Here is a 21,839-nt window from a genome sequence, read left to right on the forward strand (position 1 = left end):
TATATATGTAAGAAACGACTTGATTACTATAATGGGAATGCCTCAAATAATATAATTCTTCGCAGTTTCCTACAAGCGAAATAAGTTTTCTACCTGTCATTTTGGCGCGAAACGGAACATGGCACAACATTATAGTAACAGTTGGGCAATTAAAATTCAATTATTAAAGAAGGCCATGATCGCACGCATCGGAAAAGTTGCTCATCCGAGAAACGTGATCGGATTTACCGAGAGCCGATGCGTGCAATACGATGTAGTGAACGCGGTTACGTAACAATTACAGCAAATTGTTTTTTTTTTTTTTCTGATCTGTGCGTTTGGTCCGACGAGTGCCATACAATGTAGTGAACACTTACCTTCACAGGTATCTATGCTGAACATTAATTAAATGAAAATAAATTATTTATATACCAATGAAAACACTAAATATTTACCGTTATATTTTACTCTTAATCATCTAGTTCCTCTCCACGCTGCTCACAAGTTCTAACGAATTTTAAGCAGTGGCTGGAAACGTTGAAAACGATCGATAAGAGATCTTATTGTAGGGTGAATATTAAAAATTGTGCACTTTTCCCATCATTCTGTTTTTAAAGTAAATTTGATTGTGAATCAAATCCGCTAAATGCCGATTTAAACATTCAATTATTGCTCCGTCAACATTGGAATAAGACATAATTAGTATCAAATTAGGGGACATTAGTTAACAAGTTTTCTTTGTAAAATTCAAATGTGTTGCAGTAAATAGAGGACATTTTGAGCAACGAATGTGACCTTGGTAAGTACTTTTCTAGCATTGTAACAATAGGATTGCAGGCCTAAAAGTGCCGGAGACACTAAATTATTTTAAAATTCTATAGGAAATTCGCCGCCTGCGTGCACGCACTTCACACCTACTAAAAACGGCCCTGCATGCCCTTATTCGGATTTCTTAAAAAAAGAAAAAAAACTTGACTTGACATTTGGTTCTGGGTGCCTCAATTTATTCTATTATTTATAATTTTGCAAGACCATATTAATTTAAGACGTGCTCTACAATGTTCGAACCGCACACTTTACGGATAGGGAAAAGGGCATAGAACCGTACGGTTGCAAGTTGCAACCTACGAACATTAAAGTATATTCGAGGGTTGCAACATTGGTTTCATATTACTGTATTCTTCAACGAGTTAGAAAGAGTCTAACTCCTTGGTATTTGTCGAGTAGTTTCCGTGATCACGGCTCACTTAATCGTAATAGAAATTGTGTTTCCACGGCAATCTTGTATTCTACATTCTCAACAGAGAAGTGAGGAAATGGCTATTGTGAAATGTGGTTCGTTGTCATTTTAATAGTTATAAAAGAAGGCTATATCGGTGAATATTGTCAGTTTTTCTTTCAGTGTTATTATAATTTCAGTTATATTGAATTATTCGTTTATTGTACTAGTAGATGTCCATTACATTCTACAGTGAGGTTAGTTAGGGACGCTCGGGTTTTCGTCCTGAGCCGGCCCGGCTATCAATGTGTTGGTTACCGCGAGAAACACGAGTGCGTCTCCGGCACTTTCAGGCCTGTAATCCCATTGTTACAATGCTTAAAAGTTACAGTACTTACCAAGCTCACATTCGTTGCTCAGAATGTCCTCTATTTACTGCAACAGGCATTTGACATCTTTTTATGGGATTTGCAGTCACTCTCGCAAGATTTTTGAGGGATGTGTTGCAATCTTTCATCAATCTCGTCTAATTTCTCTTCCGACAGAACACGGTGTTCTCTTTTCGGTTTTTCATCGTTTACCGATCCTGTCCGCATGAATATCTTATAAAGTCTTTTTATTGTACTGTGAGCTGGAACAGGTCTCACTGGAAATTTTTCTCGAAATTTGCGTTTTGTCGCCGCACAAGATTTTCGTTTCCGTAGGCTAAGTATGTATTGTATAGATAAGTGCGTTCACGTAATGTCATAAGTCATTACAATAGTAGCCTACACGGAGCACTTTAAACTTAACTTAAACTTTTAAGATTACAAATATCACAACACAACATAACTAAAGCGATACTGCAGTGTTACTCATTGCTTGCGCGTCGAGAATGCGGACGCAGTATTCCCGGTGATCATGCCATCTGTTAGTGGGAAACGGCTCCTTACTCTATTAAGTTGTTTAAATAACTTCCCTGTATAAATATTTAAATGTTCTATTTTACCTGGTTGACTAGTTTCGATGTCATATCCATTTTCTCTGAATTCAGAGTTGTCAGGCGTAAATAACTTAATAGTTCATCAGTGACTATATGTGTTAAAAGAACAATTTTACAATTCATGCCACTTTGTAAGGTGAATGTATTAAATAGTAGGGCATTTGCAGAAATGACAGTTCCATAGTTTGCAGATGCTTAATACCGGTTTGTTTCAGTTATGATGGATGTGATCAAGGAGGAACGAGAGGTTGACCCATTGGCTATAGAATGCAGTGACAACATTGAGTCAGATGAGAAGAAGCCCTTATCAGAGGTAAATTGAAATTCACTGATTCTCTAATTTTGTCATCGATATTAATCACAATGTGCAATATGATATAAGCTTACATATCTCATGATATACTGTATATTTAACAGATTTTGTCTATAGCAAAAAAAAATATATATAATCGGTGTATGTAGAACGAATATTTCACTTTTATCACTGCCAATGTTGCGCTATAATCGTATATGCAAGGTAGGCTATAACAAAAACCTAAACTAACCAAACCTAACCTGTCAAAGAAGCAACAAGTTATACTAAATATGTGTAAAATTGCCCTATGTCTCTATAGTGGGCGGGACATAAGTAATTGACCAAATAATCTAAAGTTGTTTGCCCAGTTTGCCTTCATGTCACATAATTATGAGCTTGTTATTTCCCCTTGCGTAATATTTTCTGAGTTGATAATGCGCTTTGATTGAAACTGCGTTTTACGATAACATACGGTACCGTAAATGAAAATGCATTTCATTAATCTTGTAAATTTTTAGTGTCTTATATATGTATTTTGATTAATATACTGTGTAAGATTGTCAGATCAAAGAGTTGAATTTTCCTACCATTGAGTAGCTACATGCATAGCATAGTAAGGCAGATATAGCTCCCGTGTAATATCACCTTTTAAGGCCACACGGAAAGCATTTTGAGGCAGTTAGCAGTCCTGAGCAGTTGAGCGAGTAGAATCAGATCAATGTTTGGAGATGGGCATGGCCAGACAAAGAGCAGAAGCAGTTCTACTGCTCACAAGCTTACTGCCCTACGCTGCTGAAAGTGAGATCAGTTTGATTTTTGTAGCTCACTTGTAACCATGTTGCTCCAAGTTCATGTCTTTCGACACAGAGGGACTGATTTCATCGGTTTTTAAAAGAGCGGTATTGTGGGATGTATCTCACAAATATTTTAAAGATAGGAAAGTTACCTTGGAAGCATGGAAAGAAGTCTGCAGAGAACTAAAGACAACTGAAGGTAAGTTACAGTCAAATGAATATATTTTAATTAATTTAACAGAATTAAACGAAACAGTAAATTATTATTGCAGACAAAATGAAATTGCAATAACAATTAAACCAAAAAAAGTGGAACTATAGGCTTAGAAAAAAAATGGCAAATACTTGATAACTAAACCGAGATTATAGACCGACCATTCAACAAAGTAAAGTAATTAGACACCAACAATGAAATTATTTGTGGCTACGTGTTTATATGTTGCGTTGTGCAATACATTTGCAGGTAACTCATAATCATTTTGCCAGGGTAGTTCCCCTTCTTTGCTATTAAAATACTGAGTAAACTTGTGCCTGATTGACTTAGCTGTAGTAGAATATGCGTTACATGATTTTGTATTCAGTACTCTTTGATTAGTATTTTGATACTCTAGGTTCAAACTGTGGCTGTCTGTTCTATCGTTAATAATCACATAATTATGCAATACACAGGCAGGTCTTACAATAGCGACAGCAGTTTTTGGTGATATCTCTACAGCTTTCCTTAGAATTTGCCATTTAGCGGTTAAAATTCCAAACACACATTCTATTTTTTGTTTACATCTTGACCATGTGTAGTTGAAAGAATGTTTAGAATTGTCCAATGATCTTTGAGGGAAAGGTCTCATTATATAAGTTAAAAGAGGATAAGCTTTGTCACCGACGAGTATAGTGGTGGAATATTTAAACGATTAGTTTCCAGCAATTCAAATAATTTCAAACTTCTGAGAACACCTCCATCACTTTGTCGCCCTTTACAACCACCATCAACAGCTACAAATTTACAGTCTGTGTCTGCCACCACTTGTAAAATGATAGAATATTAATGCTTGTAATTAAAATAATTGGATCTGCTGTCATTCGGACATTTTATTCTAATATGTTTCTCATCTATGCATCCAATGCAATTCGGGAAATTAGTTTTAAGATACAAGTTATTAGCAGTACTTCTCCACATTCTTTCATCAGGGAAAGGAAGGAATTCTTCCCTTAGTAAGTCCCATATTGCTTGTGTAGTGTCTTTGACTAGTGCAGCGACGGTAGTTTTGCCCATCCGAAATTCGAAAGTCAGACAACGAAATGACATCCCAGTAGCAAGAAATCTGTAAAAATAAATTAAAATTAAATAAACACAGCAATAAAATAAATATACAAATAAAAGTAAATAAAATAACAATATATTATTTTTCAAGATGGTCATTAAGTATTTTATATTGATATTACTATTTCAAAGTACTGTAATTTAAAATATTTATATTATGTATTATAATATTTACATGTTTTACAAATATACTTAATTATTTCAATATTACTATTTTATATTAATAGTAATTTAGTAAGTCTGTTACCCCACTAAAATACTTTGCGGAGACGTAACTAGAACTCATCTGTTTTATCTGTTTCAGAAATCCTAGTTAAAAAGAAGTGGAAAACACTGAAAGACTATTGCTGGTCAGAAGTAAACAGATTGGAGAAACCTAAATCAGGTTCTTCCAGTTCCCCTCAAAAGGCTTCTGCCTGCCCATATTTCAAGCAGCTGGAGTTTGTATGAAAAACCTAGGAAAATAGTGAACGTCTCTGCAGCCTTCAGTGGAGTGAAACTGCAGCTCAGACCAGTGTAGACGACAATGTCGACAGTGTTTCAGTGAGTGAAGACGATCAGGGCGATGAAAGTCAACAACCACAACAACAGCAGCAGGAATATGTCGACGTCTCATCCACATGCAGTGAAACAGAGTTTTCCGAGAAATTCTGCAAAACTGTTCAAGGAAAGAGACAATCACGTAAAAGAAGCAATGGCAATGAGTTCAGAGACATGTTTCTTGAAAATGTAAGGAAGAAAATTTCGCTTTTGGAAAGAGCCTGAGAAAAAGATAACGACATGATGTTTTTACAGAGATCATTGCCAGACATAAAATCTCTTCCGTGAACAGAAACATTACGTCTAAGAATGGATATGCAGAAACTTATTTATGAACAGTTATAAGAAATAATACACCTCTACCGCCATCTAGTTGGGACAGCATCTTTGCTTTGTCATCTGCAGTCACTTCTTCTGTGACAATGTCTTCCCATCATGAAGGATCTAATGCATTTATTAATCTGAGTGAGGTTGTGATGCAGGGCAATGAAAAGTTTTCATTTTTTCCATTGGACACACTTTCTTGAACTTTAATATTTTTTTTCCTAAAACCGATTTAATGAGGTTGTGATGCAAAACAATGGACAATATCAGTTCTTTCTATTGACAATAGATCTTGAACTTTGGTTTTTTATAACTGTTTTAATGTTTTATTTTTCTTTATGGAAAATTATGTTCCTTTAATCAGTCTATTAAAAAATTACAGAATATAATAGAACTAGTGCTGATATTTCACTTACTTCAAAGTAATAACAAACCTCTCCTCCACCGTGATGCATTTTCTGTAATTTAATTCCATTCTCTGCAACTTGGGCTCCAGTATATGCAACAATTTATAAAATGTCTCTATAGTTATTCGCAGATATTAAGAAAATCGTTCACTGTAGTTATGTAATTCTTTGTACAAGATATGATTTTTATGCATCACCCTGTTGAAACTGCATTTGTAAACCTCGTTTTATCCGTGACAACACTTTTTGGTTCTTTTTAGCAATCTGGTTATTGTATTGTGTTTCTGTTTTGTGAAGGATTTTAGATAAGGTGGGAAATAGCCATAGTAGCTGACACGCCCGTTTTTAAACCCTCTAACTACCTAACTTGTATTGTTTGTATTTTTGTAGAAAAGGGAGCAAATAGCGATATAACTGACGCGTCTTTTTAGAAACCCCATTGACCTAATACTATTTCTCTCTTAAAGTATCCATGAATATCGATCTTATACAACTCCAAGAGAATGTAAACACACTCCTTTTTCCTACTGGAAGTAATTCGACTGGCATGAAACATGCAATGTTAATGTTCATTTTGGAGAACCTTTGTGTCCATTCTTGTGAGGTCATATTTCACATTATCAAAAAGAAAAGCAATGGAACTTCGTCTTCATGATAAATAATTTTGGAATTTTCCACCTCGAGGACCAGCATTAGCTGTTGACACAGTACACTGAGAGATATATTCACTGTCACTGGAGATTCAGTGGAAAAAAGTTTTCCTAAGTTGTACCCAGACAAGCATTGACTTTGAGAATGTATTTCTGATGGTCGGAAATTTGCATAGGTAAGAGGTCATCCCATTGCAGAATTACTTCCTAGGCATTAGGTGAGGCAGAAGGTCCCTGTGGAATTTTCGCCTGAAGATTGCGTAACATCGCCATTATCATTTCATTGAGTTTTGCGAAGGATTTTGTCTACAATCCCTATTTCATCATTATCATCCCACCAAGTATTAGGCCATGTGGCCCATAGCAATCTCAAAGAAGAATTGTTCCTCCAGCATTTCCTGGGACGTCCCAGTGATCTCTTTCCTTGAGGGAGATAACGAAGCATAGCTCTTGGGATTCTGTGCGATGACATCCATTGCAGAAGGTCCATCCAAGTGGCCTGGTAATTTTGTATCTGGCTTGAGCTCTAGTTCTTTTATTTCTTCCTCATTTCGTCTATGGTCCTGTCTTGTATATCCTGCTGTATATCACATAATGCGCATCTCATTAGCTGTTATCCTGCTTTCATCCTTTCTTCTTATTGTCCATGCTTTGCAACCATAGTTTAACACCGGTCTGTGGAGGCTTGTCATTTGACTCTGAATTGCATCATAATACAGTGTTTAGAATTCCGAAAGACAACAAATTTCATTCATACCATAGTCATCTCTATCAGGAACTTAGAGGACATGACTTCCAGACTCATGTTGATTTCTGCAATTGGTTTTTAAACACGGACCGTGATTTCGAGCTCAAAATTCTGTGAACTAATGAGGCAACTTTCAAAAGTAATGGTCACGTGAATCTCTACAATCCCTATTACTGGTCTCCAGTTAATAGGCACTGGCTATTTGAAATGGATTACCAGCACGTGTGGAGCCTCAACACATGTTGTGTCCTCGGACACAGAGTCATAGAACCGTACTTTTTTGAGAACTTGAATGTTAGAACGCACACTTCCTCCGAAACATTATGCACTAGTTGCTTCATGATGTTCCCCTTGAGTTTCGGTTAATGTTGTGTCTTCAGCAGGACGGCTGTATGGCTCACTTTTCACGTAGGGCTCAACGAGTTATTAACCAGTTATTTTTCCTATGGTGGATTGGACGAGGAGGACCAGTAGCTTGGCCACCCCGATCCCCTAACTTCGCTCCAAATGACTTCTTCTTGTGGGAGAGAATTAAAGACTATGTTCTACCAGGTGCGTCCAACAACTAGAGAAGACATGAAACAAATGATTAGAGAAGCCTTTGTGTCTCTGATCTCTGCTGAAGTGCAGTCACGGATGTTAGGAGGTGATCTTTGTTTAGCACAGGGTGGCGTACATTTTGAACACTCACTATGAAGAATCTACGTTCATAAACAACATACAGTATTTCTCAGAAGATACCATTTTCGTTGCTTTGTGAGTAAACAATAAGAGTTAGAAAAAAAAGTTTCAGTAAAAGTTGTTTCTTTTTAAGAGTAGTTTTCAGTGGTACCTTCAATGCCCCTTGTTCTCATTAGAAATTTGGAAGTTGACCAATGTACCCCTACTTCCGGTTTGTTACGGGAAATAACCATTTCGATTCTTTACATAGGTTTCGGTTATCAAATTTTTTTATGAACAACCAGTATCACATAGTTTTCGAGAAAAAAAGTCTGATAGAGGTGGCCTGAAATACCTGATATATATATATATATATATATATATATATATATATATATATATATATATATATATATATGGTCGGCGGGAAAATGAATTTTTCAGAAGAGACATTTTTAAAAATTTACTCTTAATGAATTTTTCAATAGAGACATTTTTTTAAAATTTACTCTTAACTGAATATAATTATTATAATGAAATTCATGTATGTTGGTTAAAGTAAGACCCTTTTCAATTTAAAATACAAGAAATTTTATAATTTCAAAAATTACAAAAAATACTTGACTTACATGATTTTACTCATGTGCCTTTTCTTGCCGACCAAAGATATATATGGTCAGTGGCGATTTCTCTTATGGAGCACAGGAGCAGTGCACCACCTCTTCAAATAACACATGTTTTTAAATTTACTGTATATCAATGAGCTGCAGTAGACTATGAGAGCGACATAATTCTTTATTATAATACGGTACTATGTAAAAATAACGCTGCATGTGTACTGGTCTTGTTGACGCCTGGGACTTAGGTTTACCACTCGACACTTGCGGCACACTGTTCCATTCGAGCATGCGCAGTAGTACTGTTTCACTGGCAGGCTTTGGATCATGGTAGGGAGCCAGTACAGTGTGCGTAGGAGGGGTTAGGAGCACTTTCAGATGTGTTCTGCAGTCTCTGTTGGCCCGTTCTGTCATAAATATTGCAATGAATAGACCTTTACACGAAAAGATAAAAATAAAGAAGATGGGTAGACGTACACAGGAATGAAAATTATAAGTGACGAAGGACAGTAATAGAGAAGTGACAAGAAAATTCAACATTCGGACTTACAAAAAATACAATATGTGGCTGCAATATAAAAGACGCTGTATTTTGTTTTCCTTGCCTATTGTTCGGCGGCGAACATTCATTGACAAAAACAAGTAGGCTAAGTGTTATGAATTGTATTTATTTTTCTGTTTGAATTTAGAACTGTGAGTAGTAACTAAATAATATTGATTATCGTTCTGTAGGTATGATTGATTTGAAGCACATGAATGAAAGAAATAAAAACACGATTCTTCAGCTGCACACTCAACAATAATGTTAAATTAGCAGTGTTGGGTCAAACAAACATACAGACACAATTGGATTGTTGCACTTCACAATGATAAAGTTACCAAGAACAGATATGTGCGTGCGGTTTTGTTGCCTTTAAGAGGTCACGATGGCGGAAACTCATCTATAAACGCTAGTATTTTTCTGGCCTCATCAATTTTAGTTATGAATTAGATGCACTCTTAAGGAACATTTGGAAAGAGCAACAGTGTTTAAGAGCACATCAAACACTATACACAACGAAGTCCTTCAAGCCATTTTGTTGTATGCCATGATGAGATTTCAAAGAAATAAAGAAAGCTGCTGACTTTTAGCAGTTAAGGCTGAGGAGACGACACACGTATCGAATGCTTGTGAACGTGTGAACTGTGTTATAAAACGCAATATAGCGAAAACAATATTATTTACGGTATGCTGTAATAGAAATTGAACACTTTACTTTGCTATTGCTGGACCACATAAGAAACTGACTAACTGCAATTTCTTGACTAACAAAATTATTTAAATCTATATCTATATAACATATATTAGTAGTTATGTCGTGGTTAGTACCTATAATAATAATAATAATAATAATAATAATAATAATAATAATAATAATAATAATAATATGATAATCATAATCATAATAAATATTTGTGTACCACCAGGATTATTTATCTCCACACGCCACTGTATATGGTAATAATAGAAGAATAAATAGGACCATGAACAACATTCGAATGAATATCCATATCACACTTCTAGCGTATTCTGAACAACAATAAGCTATGAAATGTATGAATACACAGGGTAACCAAATAAAGTCCATATTTCGATATCCGAGTTCTTTGGTAAATTCTTTTTTTTTTTTTTTTTTTTTATATTTTCCAATTTTCCTCGTAAATGGTATTTGATGGGAATTTTTTATGCTTAGATCCATTATCAGCACTCAAAAATTCATCTAAAATGACCATTTTCACCCTTGTGACAAAAAATAGTGGACTAGTGTTATTGATGAACAGAGTGAGGCCTCATATGAATGAATGTATATTACGTTATGAGTTCGAAAATAGGTTACTTTCAATAAATAGCACCATTGACAACATCCGAATCAATATGAGTACCACTGCTTGTTTCTTTTTTCAGTTGTTATGTTTTTCATAACCCTTGTATAGTGATTTTTGTCCCATTTAATTAACAATTGTACTGCAAATACTTAATTCCGATATATTCTTCAGTTTTAGTAGTTAATATTTCCTGTTGTCTACCTAATCTAACTGTTAATGTCTTCTTCTTATTTCACTTTCGGTTATTTTCATATTATGTATTTCGCATTTCCCTATTATGAGGACAAGAGTGTAACGTTTAGCACTTACAATCGCATTCTTGCAAGTTGTTATATGTTACATAATGTATTATGTCTCTCTTCTGCAGGAAGGGAATTTATTGCATCTCCACGCGGTTGAAATTAAGACAGAATGCGTGGACTACAGCTATGATCCCACATCTCAGTTTAAAGTTGAGGAAACTGCAATACCAACTGATTTTGTTATGGCGAAGTGTGAAGATGAGGTAAGACTGCCCATGGGATGGGCTGACTGTTCTTGTTCCAATATTAATCTTGTATTCTTTTCGACTCAGACAGTTTGCTGTACCACTGTACTCAGAGGGATTTCAGCATATTACACAGCCATCAGTATTTTCTATGTAAAATTATTAGACCTTTTATTTCAGTATATCTTACATTTCATGTATGGTAAAATTTCGATATTTATATTTAAAATTACTTTCAGCGCTTACTCTTTTACTTCTTAGGAGACAGGTTTTTAGAATAATTACGAAGATATAGTGGCCAGGGACATTTTTTCATCTAGTTTTACAATGTAGCCTCAGTTTTTGTTATGATTTGCCATTAATGGAGTCTTTCTATATGTATAAAAATGACCACTTCATAAATATTCTTTCAGGACATTGTTTTTTTACATTTGTATTGGTAACTTCGACAGTCGAAAACATTACAAAATAACATTGTAAATTTGTCTTCAATAAACTATGAGGCTTTTATAACATAAAATTAAATCAAGAGGTAGCCATTCAGTTTGAACTTACAGCCAAACCAATTTCGCATAGTCGTTATCACTACGACAACTCTTTGGTTGGACTGGAATTGTCTCCCTTCTTTTCTTCATTTGTTAACACATGATTTTCACGTGTCATATCATACCGTAGGTCAAATACAATGTATGTAGGGCTTCCATGCTGAAATTTGGGTTTAAAGTCGTACACTGCGTGGAGTAGTGGTCTGCCAGACTACTAAAATGTGGGCCCAGGTTCAAATCCTGATTGGGACAAGTTAACAGATGGAGGCTTTTTCCCGGATTTTTCTCAACCCATTAAGAGCTTGGGTGCTGCACAATGGACTCATTATGTTGGCCTTATCACCTTCGTTTCACTCGGAAGCTAGATAACTATTGTAGTTGATAAATGCATCGTAAAAATGGTTAAAGTGCAATGGGATTTGTGGTGTAGAATGTTGGTATTGAGTAAATTAATAATTCTTACTCACCTGAATAGCAGTAGATCATTCCACATGCAATAATATTCCATAGTAATATCACAAGAGGCCTACCTCCAGGGACATTTATTAGGACTATTTCGTAAATAACATAAAAATGTAAGTAATATATCCCTAAAATTCGCTCACAAAATAATGGTATATTTATTAATACTTAACCTATTCAGATATTGTAAAATCGAAATAGATGAATAACGATTACTGCAATAAAAAATTGAATGTTATTTAGTAATGCCAATTTAGAAAAGCGAAATACAGGTTTAAAAATGTTATTACTGTACTGTCCTTTTCTCTTGTTGTTATAGCAGAAATACGTTCCCATTATCTGCTGAAATCGTAATTTAATTGTAACATCTTATAGTATAATTACAAATAACCTTATTAATACATTAATTAAATGAACAGTTATTATTAAGGAGTGTCATTTTCTTTAGATGCAATAAACATGGAATTAGAAAATGTAGATGTGGAAGTAGGATTTCGTACTTTATTTAGTATAGTGTATTCATTCTCATCGATTTACGTGGAAACAGTTGGCGACACTGACTAAACAAAAGAACGGTCATGTGATAAATTGATAGTGATAAATCGAGCTGCAGAAATTATCGCGATTTATGACTGTGATTGGTTGAAATTCAAAACTGCATTACACTTCATTGGCCGAAAATAGAATGAAGTTATTTAAACAAAATAGTCACATTAATTGACTAGAAAAAGCACGATTGGAAGTAAATAGTTTAGAATTGAAGTAGTCAATGTTGTGAAGTGTAGGTCAGTGGAGATGAATAATAATAATAATAATAATAATAATAATAATAATAATGATTCATATAGTAATGATGGAATGCTGAAAGGGAAGAAAAGGATACCATGACCTCTGCTTCAAGATCTAAAATGTTCTATGAAGTATTGTATGTGGATTTGAATCGTTTTTCAGTTTTGGTCTCGAGCTTAGTCTGAGAGCTCTAGTGGTGCGCCATCTCTTTTACGTCCCTCTTTGCAGGAAGAGTCATGTGACGTGGAGACGGTGGAAGAAGATGTGATGCCTAATCCATTCAAGTGCTATGACTGTGGAAATTGTTTCTCGGTGTTGGAAGATCTCAATTTCCATTTACTCCTCCACACCAGCGAGGTGCCATTCAAATGCGATACATGCGAAAAGTGTTTCTCCACTTCCACAGAACCAAATAAAAATGCTTGCAAACACAGAGACGGGAAAGCATTTAAATGCTGCATTTGTAAAAAGAATTTCTGGAATTATTGTCGTCTAATATTGCATGCACGCGTTCATACGGGGAGAAACCATTCATGTGCAATGAATGTGACGTGCTTTTCGAGTTCGGATTATTTAAAAAAGCATGTACTCTTGCACACGGGAAAAAACCATTTAAATGCGATGTTCGTAAAAAGAGTTTCGCCCTAGATCATATATACTAACAGATAGCTCTTTTATATAGGCTTTAGGGTTTGCAGTCGAGGCCGGCTTGATGTAGTTCAATAATCGTCAACAGATGGCACAATGACCAACACCATCACGAGACACGAACTCTGAACCGGTCTGGTCGGTCTAAATCGATTATTTCTTGCTTACGAGATATTCTCGTAAGCAACGGAATGTACTGTCGACAATTGATGACCATGGATAAATATTATTGGCCTATATGACCTAGGCAAGTTCGGAGCGAGGGAGTTCTAATTATAGTTGTCACGTGGGCGAAGCGGAGAGATAAGATAAAGTACGCCTTTGTATTGAATAGAATACAATGCAGAGTCTCGCGCAAAGCCAATCTACCTAGAATTTTTAGACCATGTTATAAAGTTATCGGTGGGCTAAATTATGATTCGTTATCTCTTCTGTTTTATATATTTGTCGTGAATATTATTTATATTATCAACTGAGTGTATAACATAATTTATCCGTTAATTGATATTTCACTAATGATAAATCCAAAGAACAATGGGAAATAAGGGACTAAACACTGAAAAATAAATAAAATAAGAGAATTTGACGTTCATAATTATAATGTTGTTGCAGTTTTGTTATACTTTACTTTGAATTATTTTAATTTGCACCACAAAAACTTATGAAAATTAATGTTAACATTACCTATTTAGTTATGATCGTAGTATATTGGAAAATTTGTGCATATAGCCTGATTACAATATATAAGTAATCCTATCCTAACCTAACCAATGGTAGTCTTGTTTATTTCAGACATGTTCGTATAATTATACAAAAACAAGAATTATCTAGTTTGCAGCCTGTGATATTGTCTCGTTTACAGTATTATATAATATACATATTACGATATTTACTAGGTACTTTAACAATATATAGTTAATAATATTATAAAATATACAGGCCTAATCCATTACCAAGAAATAGCCCTTCCCTCACATGTTCAATACTGTTTACCTCAAAAGGCCTTCAAACCTTAAAAACTATTAGAAACTGGATTAAAATAGTCATGTTGATGTAGGCCTACAACATTAAATTTTTTGTCACTACTCCTGATCCCATTCTAACAGTTTCAGGTTTTGTAATTTGTAACAATACTAACAATACTGATGGGTCATTCCATAGTCACACACGTAACATTTTCGAAGTAACTATGATCTTCACAGGATACTTAATCAAATACTTAGGAGTTCATGAAAGACACATCATTGTTTTTTAACGTAAGCATTCCAAAATATAAACAGAAAATCATAATGAAAAGGAATAATTAATAATGTAAAAAATATTAAATATTATATGGTGTGACACATGAATATTTTCTTGCCACTTAATTTATTACCAAAATGGAAAATGTTCATATTATTGTGCCAAATGTCATAAATTCATTTAATTGTTTTTGAAACAATTAAGACATTTGTGAAGTACATGTAACTGCTAAATCGCATACTTTAATAAAAATAACAGTGCCATTAACAAATAAAATATTACAAATTATATTGTGACACACGAACATTTCTGTCAAGTTGATTACTAATCTTTTCAAATGCATATAGAGATTTACCGTATACACTGTGTCTACAGTTCTTATTATACAAAGCAACACTTGATTACACTAAAGTGTCCACACCTGTGGAGTAACGGTCAGCGCGTCTGACTGCGAAAGCAGGTGGCCCGGGTTCGAATCCCGGTCGGGGCAAGTTACCTGGTTGAGGTTTTTTCCGGGGTTTTCCCTCAACCCAATACGAGCAAATGCTGGGTAACTTTCGGTGCTGGACCCCGGACTCATTTCACCGGCATTATCACCTTCATATCATTCAGACGCTAAATAATTTAGATGTTGATACAGCGTCGTAAAATAACCCAATAAAAAAAAATTACACTAACGTACACTTTCAGATTTAAAATATCCACGGTTGTTTACAACTATATGTGGTGATATCTCCTGTGTAATGTCACGTAACAAATACATCAATATAAGCTATCCACTTTTTCTGCCATTTGTAGTACGCTTTAAATTCTTCGCCACTACAAGCTTTTGTAACTTCCTCTGCTTATCTGACGTCTTTTTTTAAATTGATTATTTAACGATGTTGTATCAACTACTAGGTTATTTAGCCTCGATGGAATTGATGATAGTGAAATGATATTTGGCGAGATGAGGTTGAGGATTCGCCATAGATTACATGACATTCGCCTTACAATTGGGGAAAACCTCGGAAAAACCTCAACCAGGTAACTTGCCCCAATCAGGATTTGAACCCGGGCCCACTCATTTCACGGTCAGATGTGCCTACCATTACTCCACAGCAGTGGACCGAACATGGGTTATGTACATTAATTCTTTTGACTTTCGGTTAGCTTTCTTAAGAATACGCATAAAGAAATGTAGTGTTTTCCAGGCTATCCTCGTAATATTAGTGACTTATTTCAACCAGTTTGTTACTAAAATATATACAGTACCTAAGTGTTTACTTGTGATACTGGTGATCCATTTAATTGGTATATGAGACGAATTTAATTTTGTGTTTTACAGAAGGATACATATTGATTTACTTTTGCTCACATTGATTTTAATTTTATTTGTTGTAGTCCAGTTTTCAATAACGTCAAGCTAGTTTTGCAAGGTGGTGATATAAGATTTATCACTAATTTTTTCTGTATATTATACAGTCATCCACGAATAACCTTGCCTGAGAAGTGACATTTCTAGTCAAATCCTACAATAATTTTCAGTAAATATTTTGCACCGAGAAGCTATTATACATTTAATTTTACTTCTGAGACCAGTGAAATATATGCCAATTTTATTAGAAAGGTGCATGTATAATTATCCAATAGCATGATATTATCTGCAACAAAAACTAAAGGGCATGAAAGAAAAGAAGAAAACATTAATGCTGTGGTTCTTAGAGTTCCATTAGAGTTACACGTTCATTGTCCACTGAAAGTTGTATTTCTCTATTGAAGTGTAAAAGAGAAACTCTCATAAATTATGTCAGAAACAAAGAAAGGCACCACCCAAATATGTGGGATAATTAATTTAATAATGTTATTACCGGGACTTGAAAAAAGCAATCATATGTAATGGGTGGGGAAAAAAATACTTTTTAATCGTGCTTCTATAGTTCGACAATGCTGACTATTCAGAGTTTTGCCTGACAGGTGAGCTACCATAAATTCCTTGAAGTCCTAGTTATTACTGAAGCCAAATGTGTGTCTCTTGTCAAGAGTCCATTTTATTTATACTTGTTAAGACATCATTCTTAGACTAGTTACCGCTTTCAGTTTTGATACTACATACACTGAAATTAATCTATTATTATTCGTCCTATTTATACATTTATATTGAATGATTCGGTCTACCTTCATAACACATCTCATCAACAATACTCGATAAGAGTTGAATTAGCTTCCATGCTGCGTTGTATTTATTTTGTCATGTTCCTATAGCAGGAATATTAAATAGGAATTCTTTAAAACAGATTTATATTCACTCCTATGCCTTTATATAGAATACCAGTACATATACTGTATTTCTTAAGATTTGGTTACTTTATAAACAGTATGTTAGTGCAAGAATACTTTTTTTTCATATTTAATAATTCTGGCATGTGTCAATAAATATGCTTGAGACCTCTGTCTCTCTGAATTACTCTTTACTAACTGGAAACATATTCCAAATTTATATTTTAAAAAAGTATTAAAATATCCTCACAATTTAGAGCATAACAATTCCCGAAATAATCATCCTACATTAAATTATTAAGATAAAAATGATTCAATCTATCGCTTGTAACAATATCTTTACGGTCCTAATAAATTAAGAAATAATTTACATCCAACAGATTTATTTTAAAATGGCCTGCAGTTATTATTTTGAATTTTATTGTACCTTAATAAATTGAGTTAAGGTACAATAAAATTTCATCAAGTTTCAAACAAAGTAATTCCATCTTTCCAACAGGGGGACAATAAATACTTAAAGTAATGCTAAACTCGAAAAACTGATTGATGCAACTTAATTTCATATTCTATACCACTAACACCAAAAAAAAGTGTCCTATTGTTCATACTGATTCAAGATGAATAGTTTCTTAGTGTTTGTCCATTCCACTTTTTTTATTGTCCTTCCCATTTCTATTTCTCTCATTTTTAGTAGGTACTTCACATGTAGTATATGTTTTATTTTAATACATATAATGACCATGAAGATATTTGGATATGTCTTACAAAATTCTTGCTGAAGACCATTGTGGTAATATTCTGCCGCATCTGTAGTTTGTACATTTCGAAATTTTCGTGCTTCAGCCCAGAATTCAGGCGGGGGGAGGGGAGGTTGATGTGCCAATGTAGTTTTCCAGAATATAATAATATTCAAAACATTCTCTAATAGGAGGGGCCTCTGATATTAGCTCTGCAAAAAATCTGATATCGGTACTTCTGTTGCTGATAAATAAGAAAGAACGAAATATAAAAATTTTTAACCACTTTCGAATTTCAGGTGCTTTGTGTCTCAGCTGCTGGTTTGATATACTGTTTGTTTCCTTTAATTTTCCAGAGCAAAAACTGTCCTAAGCGAAATTTACACTCTGTAATTTTAACACTGGGAACATTTATTTTGGCAGCATTGTGTGATGCTATTTCATAATATAACAAGAGCTTTGAAATGATTAACTTCTAACTACTTACCTGGGTGAAGCGGTTCCTGTGATTTCTGAAGTGAAAACCGTTCAATTTATAAGGAATTTTTTTGTGGAGATGCATTTGATTGTATATGCAAGGTGTAAAAGTGCCTAAACTAACTGACCCCAGTGCTGTCATGGAGGCCACACGAGGCCATATATCGTATGGAACCTACAATTTTTTTTAATTAATCATATGGGGAAATGAAAATTTTGTCTGTAAGGAGCCATACGGCATATGGGTGCCTAAGTTTTGTACGTGGAGATCTATACAGATCTTAGATCATCTCTTCCTGTTCCTACTGTACCTACCGCCTATTTTGTTTGATGTTCATAAACAAAAATTATCCACCTCTTCAGCACTGGAATCCAGAATTATATAAAATAATGGTTGAAAAACAAGAAGTGCTGCAAATATACACTCCAAGATTCATCGAGACAAGTGTGCATCTATGGTGGTGCTACATGGTGTATTCTTTAAATCAAACTTGTACAATTAAATTGTAAAGCAAAACAATTTCTTCACTTCTTCTTTAATATTAAAAAAAATAATTAAATGACAATTGGAGAAATAGAGAGAGGAGAGTAAAATATATTTCAAGGGAGAAAACAAGGGGTGGGGTGTATGGCCAAGAAAAAAATTACCATGACAGCACTGACCAAACCTAACCTGTTACAGACTCATGTATGTAAGGTGAATAAGCTGAGTATGAAGGAAACTACCTCAGCGCTAATTTAACTCTTATAGATGAACTATATAAAGACCTTCAAGTGTCAATATTGTCTCAAAGGTTTCTGTGTAATAAACTTCATTTAGAAATGCCCATCTGCGATTGTGTTAACTGTAGAAGAAGGAAGAAATATTGTTGTCAAGTTACTCAAATTTCCAATTAAGGACAAGGAAAGGCTACAAAAGTTATTTTTGATTTCTCCCTTATAAATTGAACGATTTTCACTTCAGAAATCACCGTAACTACCTCAGCACTAGTTTCAGTAATTTAAGGACCAGTATAAAGTAAATTTGATTAAAGTGAGAAAGAAATTCGTAAGGGAGGCGGTCAGGAGGGATTGAGGTTGTCTACTAATTCGTTGCAAACAACTATTATAGGCTATTTCATTTGACTAACGATGATTTGTTGAGAGCAAAATACCTACAGTAGGGTAAAGAATCTAAATGAGTACGTTTGAGAACGGATATAAAAGTGTCAGGAAAATAACAGAATTACCGTATATTGCAATTAACTCTGCATTGGCAGAGAAACCGCACAGGGTATCGTAAATCTGCTGAAAATTAGAAAATTGTGTAAAAAAATGCATTCAGAGCGAATTTTCCAGCCTGATAATATCTCGCCCACGTTATAGACATAATTCAATACCGTAAGACTGATATGAAACGAATACTAGAACAATTTGTTAACCAAAGACGATGTTCAGTAGTTATTTAACAACATACAGAGCAAATAAAAACACAAACGCATATTCTAGCAATAGTTCAGATGAAAAGAAAATGATTAGTACGACCGCTTATTCGTAAAAAGAACACTGCCAGCTGTGTAGCCTACATGAAGCAATATATCAGGCCTACGTTATGAACACGTTGAATTTAATGTGGACGAGAAACGTACAGTTATTATTTATCTGCTTCCATATCGCATCATATAATACACTTGTAAAATGAAAACATATAGGCCTAGAAAAGAGGAAACAAGTTTGGATGGAGTTGTAATTCTTCCCCTTTCGGATAAATTTCAGAAGAGGGATACCTACTTATCCTTCATATTCAAAAATTGTAATCTTGTTCACACAAAATAAATTAGTGCCTTTTCGTGAGCATCATGATGTGCATTCAACAAACGCAGACAAATCTGATCTTTTTAGTATTTTGTGATAATTGTTGCTAGGGAGGTATTGTATACTGAAAATTAAAAACAATTAGATTTCGTACATCAAATGATGACAGATTATATATTGAACGCAAACAACATTATATCAGCCATGTACCAAAATGTCATCTATGTGTGTTGATGAATTTGGGTAAAACAAGCTTCTGTATACTACAATTTAGCGACACATCAAAGACTTATTGTAACATAACCTCACATTACAATGAGAAAGAAATTTGGAGGTGGCATGACGTAAAAAAGTCATCCCACAGTCGTATTACTCTATGTACTGTTCAGGTACTCTGCCATCTAGTGTTTGTTATTGCAAGCTCATTTCTCGACACTAGCGACGCATAGCGTCCGTTATTTTCCAGTTGCGTCTAAATTTAATATAAGCTTGGTCAATCTGTTTTATATATGATCTAGGGTTTCGCTCAGTATTCCAATCTAACAATGCATGCACGCATACATTTGAGCGAGAAGCCATTCAAATGCAATGAATGTGACTTCCTTTTCGAGGTCGGATTATTTAAAAAGACACGCAGCTGTGCACTCGGGCGACATGCCATTCAAGTGTAATGTCTGTGAAATGTATTTTTCGCAGTTGTATCACTTGAGAAAACATGTACGAGCGCACTCGGACGAGAAGGCATTCAAGTGTGATGTTTGCCAAAAATGTTTCCCGTCTTCCTCTAGTCTGAAAAGGCACATATATTATTTTTAATGTACCGAAGTACATATGATATTTCCATGCAGATATTCTCCGTTCCATTACTCTTTCATCGTATGATGACGCAGAATATCTGCATGGAAATATCATATGTTCTTCGGTACATTAAAGATAATATATATGATATGCGTAAATCACTTTGTAATTTAAGACGGCGCTTATTCCGTCGGATCCCGGCCAACTAGTCACTCATAACGAGTGCACCTCAGCACATGTGTGGACTTCAGTGCTACGTTCATAGACATCCATGACGTAGTGCAGAGGGCGGCCACTAGAGGGAACCCAAGAGTTGGAACTTAAATTGAGACGATTCTTTCTGATGCCGGGGTGGGTATCCGGTGTGGCTTAGTGGATAAAGCATCAACACGTAGAGCTGAAAACCTGGGTTCAAATCCCAGTGCCGGAGATAATTTTTCTCCCTTCCACTACTCTTTCAACGTCTGAAAAGGCATGCTGTAGTGCACAAAGGCGAAAAACCTTTCAAATGCTATTTGTGTGGTAAATGTTTTTCTCAGTCAGGATCCTTAAGAATACATTCATGCAGGCACACAGACGGGAAGTCATACATGTGCGATGTGTATGGTAAAGGTTTCTCAAATTCGGGATGCCTAAGATTACATTCAGGCGCACACAAGTGACGTCTTTTAAGTGTAAATGTTTCTCGCAGTCAGGGCACTTAGTAATACGTTCACACAAGCTGACCAGCGAGAAATCGTTCAAATGCGATATCTGGAAATTTCTAGAGCTCTTCGCAACTGAATATAAGTTGCTCAAAATCCAATTTCATTATACCATTGAAGAACTAATCATTTGTGATTTATTCTGGAATATGATTATGTATATTTTTCTGGACTGCTTTTTAGAGTATTGTTAAGTAATTTCACCAGTGACAAAGAATAGAAACGCTAGAAAGAGAACAAACTATTGTTTAAATATACAAAGAAGAAGATTGACAAGTATTTTTGAAGTTTTTTGTAACATTAGTACTGAGTTGTGTTCAACATTTGCAACAGATTGGCACTCCTCTGCCTCGCTTTGGATACAAGGACCAATTTCGTCTTGTGGTATGTCTTTTATTGTTATGGCCAGTATCTGTGTAAGTTGTGTGATGGAGTTGGTTGTGAAGTTATGTTTGAAGCACTTGCCACACATATTGAATGACATTTAAATCTGGGCCG

The 21,839-nt window shown here is 34.8% G+C and overlaps 1 protein-coding gene across 3 annotated transcripts in view; it reads left to right on the forward strand.

The window, feature by feature from the left end:
• Window positions 1-1,234: 1,234 nt before the first annotated feature.
• The window catches only part of LOC138693310 (zinc finger protein 723-like), a 59,479-nt gene continuing 38,874 nt past the window's right edge, over window positions 1,235-21,839 (forward strand). The window contains exons 1-3 of one of the 3 annotated variants that reach the window (XM_069817189.1): window positions 1,235-1,355; window positions 2,396-2,493; window positions 10,767-10,904. In XM_069817189.1, coding sequence (XP_069673290.1) covers window positions 1,310-1,355; window positions 2,396-2,493; window positions 10,767-10,904 — 282 coding nt within the window. In that variant the 5' untranslated portion in view covers window positions 1,235-1,309. Of the gene's footprint in view, window positions 1,356-1,427; window positions 2,317-2,395; window positions 2,494-10,766; window positions 10,905-21,839 lie in introns of those variants that run through there. The other 2 variants (XM_069817190.1, XM_069817191.1) reach the window with 2 other exon arrangements.

Source organism: Periplaneta americana, chromosome 17 (assembly GCF_040183065.1).
Source record: "Periplaneta americana isolate PAMFEO1 chromosome 17, P.americana_PAMFEO1_priV1, whole genome shotgun sequence".
Lineage (NCBI taxonomy): Eukaryota > Metazoa > Arthropoda > Insecta > Blattodea > Blattidae > Periplaneta > Periplaneta americana.